The following is a 14,387-nucleotide window of genomic DNA, read 5'->3' as shown; positions in this document are numbered from 1 at the left end:
ATGCATAGGTTGTCTGTTTCCTTTTCTTTTATTGTTTATTAATTATTTATTTTATTTAATTTTATTATTATTATTATTTTACTACTTTTTTTTTTTTTTTGACTGGTGCTGCATAAGCCTTAGGCTTCCTTGCAACATATGGTCATTACTAATATTATTAGTACAAAAAACCTTTGTAATTTTCTTTTTATTGCTAGTGCTGTGTAGATTGAGCCTTCCTTGATTGGTTTTATCTATAATCAGGGTAATATACACTAGTCGGAACTATTAGCAGATCACTGCTTGTACAAACAATTTTTGTGTAAATGATGATGAACATACTTCATGACAGTCCAAGCTAAGGCGCCTCTGTAGCCAGGTGGGCAGGAGCAGCAGTGCGTAGCACACGCTTCTTGATTAGACCGGAGTTCGAGCCCGTGACCACCAAATACAGAGGATCGCATGAGCTGTCCTGGCAGCCTGTCTGTACTGCTCAGAGAATTTCCTGTCTAGCTGCACAATTACCTGCAGGGAATGACCACCGCATATCCCCGGAGCAATATGGCCTTAGTTGCTAATGCTCCTAAAAACCAAAATAACAACAAAATAACAACAGTCCAAGCTAAGTTCCAATCTGCCTATAACAAAAACATTCGGAGGCTCCGCCGTGAAGAGTAATTGTGGGTTTATTAAAATACGATACACCAGAAGCAAAGTATAAGCTTGTAGGAACAGTTTTTGTCACCATTGTGGATGGCATATGCACAGGCAATGACTAGTATGGTATATGGTTCCCAGCAATCACCAGATATGTTTTTACCTGCCAATGTGTCGATAAAATTAAAGTATCAATGAGGTCTTGTGGGATTATTTGCTACTCTTGTATAAGTGTTCTTTCCAGCTGATTTAAGTGTCCCCAGATAGTCAAGATAAACTGTAATGTCTTCCTAGGACATTCCAGATGTGCTTGATGGGTCTCATATTGAGTATCAGGCAGGCAAATACGTATGGATGATACCATCATCTTCAACAACACTGTTGATCAGCTGTGTCATATGGGGTTGAGCATTATTGTCCATCACAATGAACTTTTTGCCTACATCACCAGCATATGCAAGGACAACAGGTTATAGGTTCTTGCTCTTGTGCAGTTAGTTTCCTGTTCCTGATGATATAGGTTTCTGTACAACCATAGACTAATGCCAACCCATAGCAGTAATTCACCTCTGCTGAACTGACTGTTCTTGTTTGTATACAGAGTTGTTTCGGATTCCTCTTTCACCATACTAGGATTCAGACTAATTTCTGGCTGTACCTGGCTATGCAAATGATTTTTTGCATAGCCATTTCTGATGACACTTTGTGATACCGAGCCATTGGCATTTTGGCTTTCTTGCTTCCAGTTTCCCAGTTACCTTCTAAACAGTAGACTTAACAAATCCATATAAGGTAACATTTACAGATGCTTCACTACAATGATCAGTTTATGTGTTGTGTTTTGCAACTGTTGTTCATGATTGAAATGTCTGTGACATGGTTGAGCATTTAACAAAACAGTTACTTGCCTGAATTTGTTTCCAACTTGCACATGTTGTAATTTATGTATGCTCATCAGTCCATGAATATGTGTTTGCTGTCATTGCAGCTAATGAATTTGAACAATCTACCGTACTGATATCCGTGATCCTTGCTGCCTCATTATGAGTTTTTATATGCTCAGGGCTAGAAACTCAGTATCTCCTTTGAGATGAGTGAAAATGAGAACTGAGTGCTGACAGCACATATTGGAAAAATTCTTGTATATCATTCACAAAATCGCATGAGCTGTCCTGGCAGCCTGTCTGTACTGCTCAGAGAATTTCCTGTCTAGCTGCACAATTACCTGCAGGTCTCTTTTGTTCTCCCCCTCCCTTACCGTGGTACCACACAATTAGTAGGTTAATCTTGGATTACTGCTACCCATATGAAGTACCTTTCGTTTGTCAATATTAAACTTCAATTACCACTCCTCGGCCAATCCCCTTCAATGTGGACACCTGTATGCGGTGAGGGGACCTCCCAGTAATGCTGCTGGTCCTCCAAATTAACATTACTGGGATCCAACGCCCCGCTGACACCATAGGAATCTGGTGTGTTTGCTGTGTGCTGCAACCTGTGGAAACTCAGAAAGGGGATCCTGGCAGTTGAGGGCCCAGCTGCAACACATCACTTCACTTTGGCCCCTGCTTCGACAAGACAAGTGGTCCTGGGATGGCTCGGCTAGGATAAATCAGCTAGCGGATTCACCTGCAAGGAACAACTGTTTTGATGGCACACCCCTACTCGTGGTCTGAAAGACTGGATTCAAGCTGGTGAAGGTTCGGGGGTGTTTGGGCAGCCCTGGCATCCCACCCCCAAGTGCATTTATTGTCTGACTGGTAGTAGGCATTCCATTTTGGCTCTGTAGTGGGTGGAGAATCCAGGCACTGAACCAGAAACACTCGTGTATCCTGATAATTGTAATTTTTCTTCTGGGATCCTAACACAGTCCCTACCAGATGCTAATATCCTTAAAAATAATATCAGTAGTGCAACTAAATGGCTCAGAACAGAAGAAACACCAGGACATACACTACACTTCCTGGCAATTCATTCTCCCACTGGAAACCCCATTGGAAAGATGTCACCCTTCTTTATTCAAAAGGGTCTGGAAGGGTTAGCAGGGTCACCAAAATCAGTGAAATGGCTACAATCTAGCAGTATTTTGGTAGAAACAAAATGAAAGCATTCGGAACAGCTTCTTCAAGCCACCTCTATCAGGGGAATTCAGATTACAGTTACCCCTCATAAGATACTAAACTCATCACCTGATCTCTGACTGGAATCTTATGGAAGTGTCAGGAAGAAATCTGTTCCAATTTGTAGTCATATGTAGCCAAATTGAGTCATATTGTAGGTGTATTTTTTGTGTGACCTGAAAAAAAAAAAAGGCCCAGTCTTCTCACTGGAAGATGTGGTCTTTTCAAAAGCCCAAAAATGCTATACAGTCTCAATCAAATGTGAAGCTCATGCTTCGATTTTTTTTAAACTGCAGGGTATTTCTCATTACGAATTTGTCTTGTGTGGTAAAACAGCAAACCAGGAATACTTCAAAACATTTCTTTGGCAATTGTGTGATGCTTTTCGAGAAAAATGGCTGGGAAAGTGGATTACAAGGAATTAGTACTTGCATCATGACAGTGGCTATGCATACTCAGCATGTTTCATTCAAGAATTTCTTGTCAGGTACTCCATTATTGTGCTTCCTTTCCATCTAGCATGTTTCATTCAAGAATTTCTTATCAGGTACTCCATTATTGTGCTTCCTTTCCATCTAGCATGTTTCATTCAAGAATTTCTTATCAGGCACTCCATTATTGTGCTTCCTTTCCATCCTGCATGCTCAATAGACCCTTAGTTCCCCCAAAGTGTAAACCCCCCCTTGAAAGATTATAGATTTTCGATGACATAAGAAATTATTCTGTATGCTGCATAGAAAGTATTAGCAATTTTATATTTTATTGCGACTTTTTATTACGTAATAAAATATTGCTAATGCTTTTGCTTCTATCGTAAGTAAACTTGTTCTTTGTTTGATTTTCTATCCAAATAGATGACAGCCATTCCATCTCTTCCAATTCTGTGCCTTGATCTAATGGATTTTATTACATTTTGAGTTGTTCCTGCTGTGAAAATTGTTTTTATTTTCTCTGCATTTTTTCTAATTCTCAGCATTGCCTCATTTAGGCCTGTAGCACGTGCAATATCACATGTTCTTTAATTTTACTCAAAGCCTTTCAGAATTTCATATATTTTTTTTTTTTCTCTATGGACAGAGGCAGACTGGCCATAAGCCTTACTGGGGAAACCCAGGTGGGCTGAAGGCCAGAAGACGATGAAGGCCAGTGTGATTTTGGCCATAAACGCTAGTATGAGGCCGCTACAAATTTTCCCTAGTAAGAATTTTTGACCCAGTCCACCTCTGTCTATCCATATTGCTTTTCTTTTTCTCTCTGAATCTGTAGTGTCTTCACCAGGATGCTTCCTTTTCACACCTTTTAAGTATTTTACTCATTTTTAAGGAATAAAGCACAATTACAAAATGAGGAGGCACACTTGATACACATAAACAAAGCTGCATGAATGTAGCAACTGAATAAACAATACCGTAAAGGCAGAGACACCATTAACATCTCACTAGCTCACATTTTACTAAAGCACGTTTCTGGTGGTCACTACCATAAAACAATAAAAACAATTTCCAGTTGCGTTTCTGCTAGTGGAATCTGTTATAAACTGGTATAGTAACCTCGATCTAATTGCATTTGCAATAATACCAATAGCTGGAATTGTCAGTTTTTACGTTATTATGGTGAAATGTGTTTTCCCTTCACTGATGTAAAAAAACAAAAATACATTTTCAGAATCTGCTCTTCATTCCTATCGTGTTGCATTCAGTTGGGGTGATTCCACATTGGACTTCCATTTCTTGTAAACACAAAGGCGAATTGTGCATAAGTGAATTCGGTTCATGTTATATATGATATCGTGTATGATCGAATCATGTAGTGTAAACACGTGTTATATGAGGACTGACTGTACTGTACTTATTAATCGAATTCCAGAGAGAGAGTGTGTTATGTGCATGCACGCATGTGGGCAGCATATTTACTTATTAATATTATTAAAATAATCAAACTAAGTATTGCCTGAGAATCAAATTCTAATAAATTATTTTTTAAATTTCAGTAAATATTTTAATATACGTTTATTCAAGTCTTTCAAAAACCAGGTTTACGCTATTCAACTAAAAAAATCCAGACCTGATCCCACCTAAGATGTCTATTCCCAAGCTTTGTAGTCTACACCTTCCAAACCATTCTTCATGTGGATATCAGTGCTCATAAATTTGATCACTCTTCTGTGAACCTTCTCGAGAAGCTCTGTCTTTCATATATGGCCTCAGACGTGAATATAATAATGAAATATGGTCTCATCATCATCTTATGGAGAAGGACTGTGACATCCTTTTTCCTTGCAAAGCCCCTATAAATCATAGTCAGAATACCATGTGTGCATTAGCTGCCTGTTTAAACTGCACTGTAAATTTCAAATCTAGTTATGTTATTAATCAATCCCTTATTTTTATTTTTTTTTTTTTTGTCATGAACCACTTAAGTTCTCTCTCTGTAGCTTATAATAAACTGCTGGATTTCTGTTCTCCAGGTGCAAAACCTTGCATTCAGAAGCATTAAACTTCAGCTGTCATTGCTATTTATCAGACTATATTTGTGACCAATTCAGTTCATTCTGAAACAAAACTTGACATGGTTCTGGTCATCAACCCACCCTTCATATCTATAAAGCATAAGAAATCTTTGACATCCTCTCCTGTACTTCCTTGCAATGTCATTAAGACAGATTAGAAACAGAAGGTACCCAGACACTGATGCCTGATAGAATGCATTTGCTATATTGCCCTATCCTGACTAGGGTGGTTGAGATGCCAAAGGGAATGTAGGTGCCACCCTTGTGATTAAAAAAAAAAAAAAAAAAGAATTTTTTTACTGCTACATGATGATTAAACCTTAATGATTCCTCTAAACAGTTCCCCCTCCCCACTTTTGAAAATAATTTTGGACTTCTCTAAAGAATATTCATCTATGACTATTCTCTTTTTCCTGTATTTTAGTCACAAGATCTAGTGAAGGATCTTATCAGTGATTCCAAATGGCTCCAATTTATGCAATAGCCTTTCATCAGGAACTATATCAAAAGTTTTATTGAAGTCAAGGTCAATAATCAAAGTTGTGTTGTATCTTGTATATAGCATAATGCAGATGCAAGAAATACCTGGTTAATTATTTCAGGCCATAATTAACCTTATTGATCAGGTGAGACTTCCCCTTCATGAACCCACTGTGATTCGTTAAAGACAATTGTTATTGAGATGGTCTTGTAACATATCCTTAACCATAGTGACTCTGTGATTGTACCCATCACTGAAGTCAAACTCACTGGTCTGTAGTTGCTGATCATGTTTTTGATGGGCTTCTCTTTTGTTGACTGTTGAGACATTAGTGCTTCTCCAGTGAGATAATCCCACAGTCTAAAAATGGCATGATTAACATTCCCAGCAGGCTGAGGCACTCGCAAACAACATTGTTTAGTATAACAGATATACCATCCATCCTTGGAGCCTTACCTTTCCTCAGCCTGAGTAACTTATTAAATGTTCAGTACGGTGATCAAAACTTCATCTAGTCATTTATCTAAAATTAATCTTTAAAATTTAAAAGCTGAAAATAAAGTGATTGCAGCTTTCAGATGCTTATAAGAAAGGTATTCAATCTACAATCATAAAAAAAATTAATACAGCATAATTTTATATGGTGAAGATATTTGTACATTATTAAATTTACACTCCATGGATTGTTATATCATTAGCATAGTAATATTAATTGTAATATCTTTGTGTGTGTGTGTTATAATTACATTACAAGATTTGGGGGGGTACATTTTTATAGAAATTTGAGAGTATTTTCCTCTTCTCTTCAAAAGCCAAGAGAAGAAACACTTACTCAGGACAAGAAAATTGGTGAAAAAATCAAGGATAAAAGTTTTAAAAGAAAGTCCAGTTTAAATCGTTCAGCTCTTGTGGAAGAGACTCAGATTCAGCCTGCACTATCACCAGGTTTGTTTATCTTTTAGTGCATATCATATCAGTCTTATTTTACTGTGATATATGGCTTTCATTTTTTAGAAGTCTGGTTTATTTATAAGAATTTTTTTCTTTTTTACGGTGACCCCAAACATGAAGGTTTAGAACCTGCAGTTGTGTGCACGAAGATTGGAAGACATATATTGGATGAATTTCTGTAGATTGCAATTTTCAAGAAATATACATGAAGTAAGGTTGTTCCAAAGAGCAAAAATATAAGGTGGTATTTGAAATGGAAGTGGATACATTTGTATCGTCAGTCATAACTGAACTATCAGTTGGATAGTTCACACAGTTGAAGTACAGTATAGTCCAGGGAAGTCAATAAGAAAAGCAGGTCACGAACTTGGAATACCTTAACATTTTTTTCAGTGAACACTTCCAATGGATTTTAGAATGTCTTCTTATACTAGTGGTTTCCAACCTTTGTTACTATGCCCCCTTTTAAAAAAATCTAATCTTGGCGCCTTCCCCCTTAATTTCATAAAATAATACAGACACATTTTTAAATGGTAAAAAATGTATTAATACAAAAAACAAAAAAAATGAAAAAAAAAATAAAATAAAATATATACAGGCATACCTCGATTAACGAATAGGATGCGTTCCACGAAATTACTTCGTTAAGCGAAACTTCGTTTTCAGAGGTAAAAATACTATGGCCAGAATAGAGATACGTTCCTACGTAAAGAAAATGAGAAGCTTTTTTTCGAACAAAGAAAAGTTTTATTAAATAAACAGTCAACTTACATACAAAGTGAAATCACATTTTAAAATATGAGGTTAAAGTTGATTGTTTATGCTTTTTTTCTCTTTCATTTAACAATTGCCTATACGGAGTTATTGCATTTAACACTGATCGCTTAACTATAACACTTCTTCCTAAATCGGGATCATTTTCACTAAAAAAATTTAAAACGTTTTCAATGTCATTTAAGCACCTTTTTAAATCTTTGGTTGTTAACACTTTTTCGGCAGGAACTTCTTTAACTTCGCCTTCATTATCTTTGTCTTCGTTGCTAACAAGGTTTTCTAAATCTTCCACTGAAAAACCATCATCTTCTGCATTCAATAAATTTCTAACATCCTCTTCATCGACATTTTCGAAACCTATTGATTGAGCCATCTGGATAACTTCATTTCTAATTTCTTGGATGTTATTTTCTTCTTCTAGTACAACTTCTGGCCATATTTTGCACCAAACTCCATTTAAGCATTTCTTAGTGACTTCTTTCCAAGAACTATCAATGTTTTCAATTGCGTTTTTAATGGTGTAGTTTTTCCAAAAAGTTTTAACTGTCATTTCCACTTTATCCTCTAGTTCAGTTAAATTGCTTAAAGTTCGACGCAGATAATAAGCTTTAAATGATGCTATTACTCCCTGATCCAATGGTTGAATCAGGGAAGTTGTGTTTGCTGGAAGAAACACAACTTTGACAGGAATGCATGTGTCCAACGTGTTAAGATCAGTAGGATGTCCCGGAGCATTGTCTAACAACAAAAGAGCTTTTTCTTCAAAGTTGTTTTTTTGACAATACCGTTTTACTCCAGGACAAAAGTGGTTAACAAACCAATCAGTAAATAACTCCTTGGTAACCCACGCTTTTCTATTTGCTTTCCATATTACAGGTAAATTCATTTTTATGTTACCTTTTAACGCCCTCGGATTTTCTGAATGGTAAACTAATAGCAATTTTAATTTATAATCACCAGAGGCATTTGATCCAAAGAGTAACGTTAAACGGTCTTTGGCTGCTTTAAATCCAGCAGCTGATTTTGCTTCAATAGAAATGAAGCTTTTTTGTTGGTAGCCGTTTCCAGAACAAACCGCTTTCGTCAACATTGAACACCAAATTTGGTGGAAAATTTTCACGTTCAATTATTTCCTTTAGTTTTTCTGGAAACTTATTTGCAGCTTCAACATCTGCACTTGCAGCTTCTCCTGTTAATTTTACACTATGAATCCTGGCCCGTTTTTTAAATTTCTCAAACCAACCACGAGAAGCCCCAAAGGTTTCCGTAATTTCTTCAGTTTGTTTAGATTTCAGGTGATTAAACAAAAATAATGCTTTTTCTTGAATCACCATTTGACTTAAAGGCATATGACGTTGTGACATATCATCTATCCACAAACTTAACATTTTCTCCATTTTTTCTAAAATTGGATTCCTTAAGCGAGTTAATTTTGCCGCTGTAACATCTGTACAATTCTGAGCAGACTGTTTTATTTTTTCTGATTGACTTAGTATGGTTGTTAAAGTTGATTGCGCTAATCCTAAAGAATGTGCCACATCGGATTTTCTTTCGCCGCTTTTAACACGTCGTACGATATTTAGTTTAGTTTCCAAAGAAATTGCTTTTCTTTTCTTTGATTCTGACATTTTAATTAACTAAAACAAAAATATTTCTATTAAAATTTACAAAATCTACGTTATGTAATGCTATAAAGAACCTACGTCGATTATTGCAATGCGCCACGCTGAAACAACGTCAATCATGTAAACAACAACTAAATTACGCGATTGACACGCAAAACTGTTATAACAGACATGCCCGCAGCTCGGGAGCACTCGGGAATACGTAACGAGTCGCCGTCAGTCACCAATCGGATGATTGTCGGGCGTTGGCCTTAAATTGGAATATTTTTTTATGTTAAATGGGGCTTGAAATTGCGGACTTCGTTATATCGAGGCTTCGTTATCAGAGGTAACGTTAACCGAGGTATGCCTGTGTATATATTCATTTTTCAATTAATTTGTTTTTAACGCAATGGATGTGCTTGTTTATTAGCACAAAGTTTATCAAATCTAGGTGTCATTGAGGAGAGTGCTACTCATAGCTCTTTTTCTGCTACTAAACAGGCTCAATATTTGGATTTCATTGCAGCTAATGCAGAAAATTCCGTTTCACATAAATATGATGTTACGAATGGCAGCAGTACTTGCATTGCTTTGCTTGACAAAGTACAGTAAACCCCATAAACGTTCCTGAGAAATGTCACGAATACTGAGTTATGGCTCCCATAGTAATAAAGGGGTTCCGTTCCAAAGTATGAAATATATAAGAAAAACTAGTCTAAAATTGTCTATGTATGTATTAGATGTACCTCCATAATATGACTATGTACATAGACAGTACATAGTGAAATGCAAGCATATGGCATCAAAATGAAAATAAGAAACAATTTAATATTAAATGTGATATTTATTAGAAATTTCAAACAAATCTTTCAAACCAGCGCCTTGGTTAGCAAAAAAAAACGTATCCTGCCAGTGCTATCACCAGTTCCGCTAAAGTGTTGATAAAGGAGTTTTGCCTTTTCATGAATGATGAGTGAACTTGACGGAATTTTATTTTGAGTTCGGTCTTCTATCCACAGATTTAAAGCTTTTTCCATTTTTTTCTAATTTAAAATCACGAGTTACAGAGCAAATTTTTGAAGCAATTAGCTCATTTTCACGGACACTACGGCAGATTTTTTTCTTCCAATTTTTTGATTGATCGTACCGTTGACTCATTGATTTTATAATGTTTTGCCACTGAGGAGACACTTTCACCATTAGAAATTTTATCTAATAACTAAATTTTATTCGCTAATGTCATCACCTTCTTTGATATTTTCACATTTCTCTTGTTATTCGTAACCATATTTTTGTAGGGGTTAGAAAGAACTTGTCAATAATAAAGTCACTTTCTTCCGTCAACACACTCGAAAAAGTCTGTTTTACACTGCAAAACAGTAGATTTATCATTTTTGTAAGCATATCAATTTATAAATTGATATATTTATTCAATTTATAAGCATATAAATTAAAAGCAAACGACGAAACCTTCCATAACAAGTGCATAACACATACTGAATAAGGATTAGCGAGAAACAACCACGCTCGCGAATTTGTCACCCCTCTCCCCCCACCCACTGAGCACTGTTTTGACTGGGAAAGATAATTTTAGCCACGCCCATGTTTTTTTATGGCGGAAAATATTCATGGCGCTTTAAAATTCACATTTTTTTAGGTTTCCTTTTATATTAAATCGCCGATCGCGAAACCGCGAATAGCAGGGGTTTACTGTATTATATTCTTCACTTCGATTCAACCAAACTTGAACTAGGGTTTCACTTCGAAATTTTTGTTTCAGTGAAGTATCGCATGATAATTCTATCAATTTTATCTTTTCAATAGTTGTCAATCCAAATTCATCATCTTGTTCATCAACAAACGGATTCTGTATCCACGCGAACTTTGTAAAATCAAGATCTTTGAAATAATGTGAAAAGTGCATTAGCAAACCATCCAAGTGTCAGTAAATAGATTTTTGTTTGCTTCAATATTAACTCTGGCGCAGAAATCATTTAAAAGTGGAAACATGTTGAACTTATTTTTTTGTAAATTTGATTTCCATAGCTCCAATTTTTTTATGAATGCTTTCACTTTGTCTTTTTGAATCAGTGAATGCATTTGTGGTCTTTGCATTGATTTATTCAAAACACTCAATTTTCCAAAAATTTCAACCAAATAGACAAGTTTAACAATAAAGTTATCATTCCTAAATAAATTTGCCTCTTCATTATGAAAAAATTGAAATCTCTTCTTTGAGTTCAAACACCCTTTGAATCACTTTTGCACAAGATAGCCAGCGCACTTCACAATAGTATAGAAGTGAGGTATAATTAGCTTCCATATCTTCACACAGCTTTGTAAACAACCTAACTTTTAAAGGACTGTTTTTTATGTAGTTTATAACTTTTGTAAAAATGTTAAGTTCCTCGCTCATATTTTTTGACACAAGAGCATGCTCTGTGAAGCATGCAGTGTGTCCAGATAACTTTGGATGCTTTCTTTTTAACTAATGCTTGAAGACCTGCCTTGTGTCCTGACGTTGACTGTGCTCCGTCAGTACAGAGTCCAATGCAGTTCTCATCAAAAAAAGTGTCAATTATATTAAAAATTTCATTGGACGTGTCCTTTCCAGGAATGGGGTTGCAAAATAATATATCTTCCATTATATTAGTTTCTGCAACATATCGAACATATGCAATTAAAGGAGCATCTTTAGTTACCTCAGTTACCTCATCTACTTGTATAGTGAATTTCGAAGTAAGCAGTCGAGAAACTAACTGATTGCAAAGATCTTCAGATATATCATCGATTCTTCTGCCAACTTTATTATCAGCAAGCTGTATTTGTCGTGACTGTTTCACATATGATTCACTGAACATTATTTTAACCATAACAATAGCTGCTGGCAAAACTAGAGTTTCTCCTATTGTGTGTAGTTTTTTCCATCTCACGATTCTGTAAGAAACTTGGTACGAAGCTAGCAATGCATTTGATGGAACAGAAACTATATTTTTGAACGTTTGCTTTTGTTTATTAAACTCATCTAATTTTCTTCGAAAAAATTCTATGGGCTTACCAACGTATTCAGAATGCATAGTTTTAAGGTGGCATTTTAATTTGCCTGGTCTCGTACTATCTGCAGCCAAAACTTTCGTACAAAACAAACACATTAGTTTTTCCAAGCCATCTATAATAACACTTGTAAATCCTAATGATAAATAGGATGAATTGTATTTTCTTGTCTTGGGAGTTCTACCTCCTTGTTCCCTGTTGCTTGTATTCCCACTACCTTTACTTGCATCAGTATCTTCATTATTAGTGGATTTTCTCTTGTAACCAGTCAAAAATTTATCCATTCGTCTAAAAATATTAGGATTAAATTTATATTCTTAAAAAATACAACTTCTAAATTACTAAAGATTATTATCAGTAAATAATCATGCCAAAAACAATAAAAAAACACAATCGCACACCGCTGAAACAATATTTTCAACCATGCAGCTAATGCTATACTATGCAATCTACCTTTATATGTCATACATAGTATGCACTAAATTATATATATTACATTACATCATATCAATCATAATTCATCAATCCATTTCAGCAAAATATAATATTTTTTTCCAAATAAATGTTTATCTCATGTTTATATCAAAGTTAGAATGAGATAGGTGGCAGTAAATGCTTTAAAAAATAGGTTATAAAATTTAATGTTATGTTATGAAAGTGCTTCTCCGTAGCCGAGTGGTCAGGAGCGGGAGTGCAGTAGCACATGCTCTTTGAGTAGACCGAGGTTCAAGCCCCTGACTGCTGAATACGGTCGATCTGCCAACCTGCACTGGACCAGCGTGGCAGATTATGGTCCGTTTCCCTCAGTATGAATTGTTGAGGAGGCTTCCATCCTGCAGTGGGTTGATAATGGCTGCACTTTACTTTTTTTTATGAAAGTTTATTTATATGTATATATTTTTTTATTTATATATGTTATGTTATGAAAATTACATTTTTGTTAAACTCTTTGCGCCTCCTTTTGCACTAGTCCGTGCCTCCCAGTTTGGAAATCATTGCCTTATATGATTACAGCACTGCATAAACTTTCTGAAAATGAGCAGAGAAAATTTCAGTTCACTCCATGGGAAGAGAGAAACAATGAAGTGTTACATGACATTTGGTTTCCACCTGAAGCTTATTTTCATTTGGATAGCACTGTGAACAAGTGGAATGTATAGTTAGGTCTGCAAACACTGTCCACCAGCTTCATGAAAAAAGCAGCTACAAAGAGCAAGTGACCATGTGGATAGGCCTGTCTCTTCATTTTTTAATGGATCTCCTTCAGTAAAACAGTTAACTCACAGTGGTACCTGCATATGCTTCAGAATGACATGCAGTTCATGGCAACTCAGTTCCCTGAACACCTAGTAATTTTGTAAGATGGCACCATGCTAATGTGCAGTGTTGAGTCAGTTTGGTATAACATAAGCACTGGGAAAATAAAAACTAGAGTAGGAGTGTGTTATAAGCTTAATGACTGATGAGTATAATGAAAAACTATACAGAGAAATAGAGAGCCAGTAAATCAGAATGTCTTATAACAGAGAATTTGAACTTTCCAGATATTGACTGGAACTTGTGGGTTTGTCACTCGCATACTAGGAAGATTTTTGCAGATTTATTGGATGGCTTTTTTCTACAGCAGTATTCTAGGGCAAAAAGAGAGCAGTACTCTTGATTTGATTTGCAGATAAATGAACCATTAGGTTGCAGCATATTTATGTGGGATTTACTTTAAGGTGTAACTACCATTAAGGGTAAAGGGAAAACCTTTTTCTTTCATAAAGGTGACTCTGCAGTAGTCTTAGACAGTATTTAAATTCTATACAGTGGAAACAACAGCAAAGTCTAAATGAAAAGCATTCAGAGAAGTAATCATAAAGCTATTAGGCTTTTGATGTGGTGGCACTAGAGTATAATCGATTGGTAACAAAAATGCACCATTAGGTTGCAGCATATTTATGTGGGATTTACTTTAAGGTGTAACTACCATTAAGGGTAAAGGGAAAACCTTTTTCTTTCATAAAGGTGACTCTGCAGTAGTCTTAGACAGTATTTAAATTCTATACAGTGGAAACAACAGCAAAGTCTAAATGAAAAGCATTCAGGGAAGTAATCATAAAGCTATTAGGCTTTTGATGTGGTGGCACTAGAGTATAATCGATTGGTAACAAAAATGATGCAATTGATTGGTAGCGAAATTTTTTATGGAAATGGTGCAATCGACGTCACTTCCTATTAGGTGGCTGTTAGATTTTAAATGATGCAAATGA

The 14,387-nt window shown here is 35.7% G+C and overlaps 1 protein-coding gene across 1 annotated transcript in view; it reads left to right on the top strand.

Annotated features, from left to right (window-relative positions):
• The window catches only part of LOC150082229 (uncharacterized), a 193,010-nt gene that overhangs the window by 158,386 nt on the left and 20,237 nt on the right, over positions 1–14,387 (top strand). The window contains exon 7 of the mRNA XM_090380454.1: positions 6,559–6,691. Coding sequence (XP_090236580.1) covers positions 6,559–6,691 — 133 coding nt within the window. The remainder of the gene's footprint in view (positions 1–6,558; positions 6,692–14,387) is intronic.

Source organism: Mastigoproctus giganteus, chromosome 8 (assembly GCF_048544385.1).
Source record: "Mastigoproctus giganteus isolate SK-2022 chromosome 8, ASM4854438v1, whole genome shotgun sequence".
NCBI classification, from domain to species: domain Eukaryota; kingdom Metazoa; phylum Arthropoda; class Arachnida; order Uropygi; family Thelyphonidae; genus Mastigoproctus; species Mastigoproctus giganteus.
Note: the sequence above shows the minus strand (reverse complement) of the source record. Positions and strands in the feature narration are given on the sequence as shown.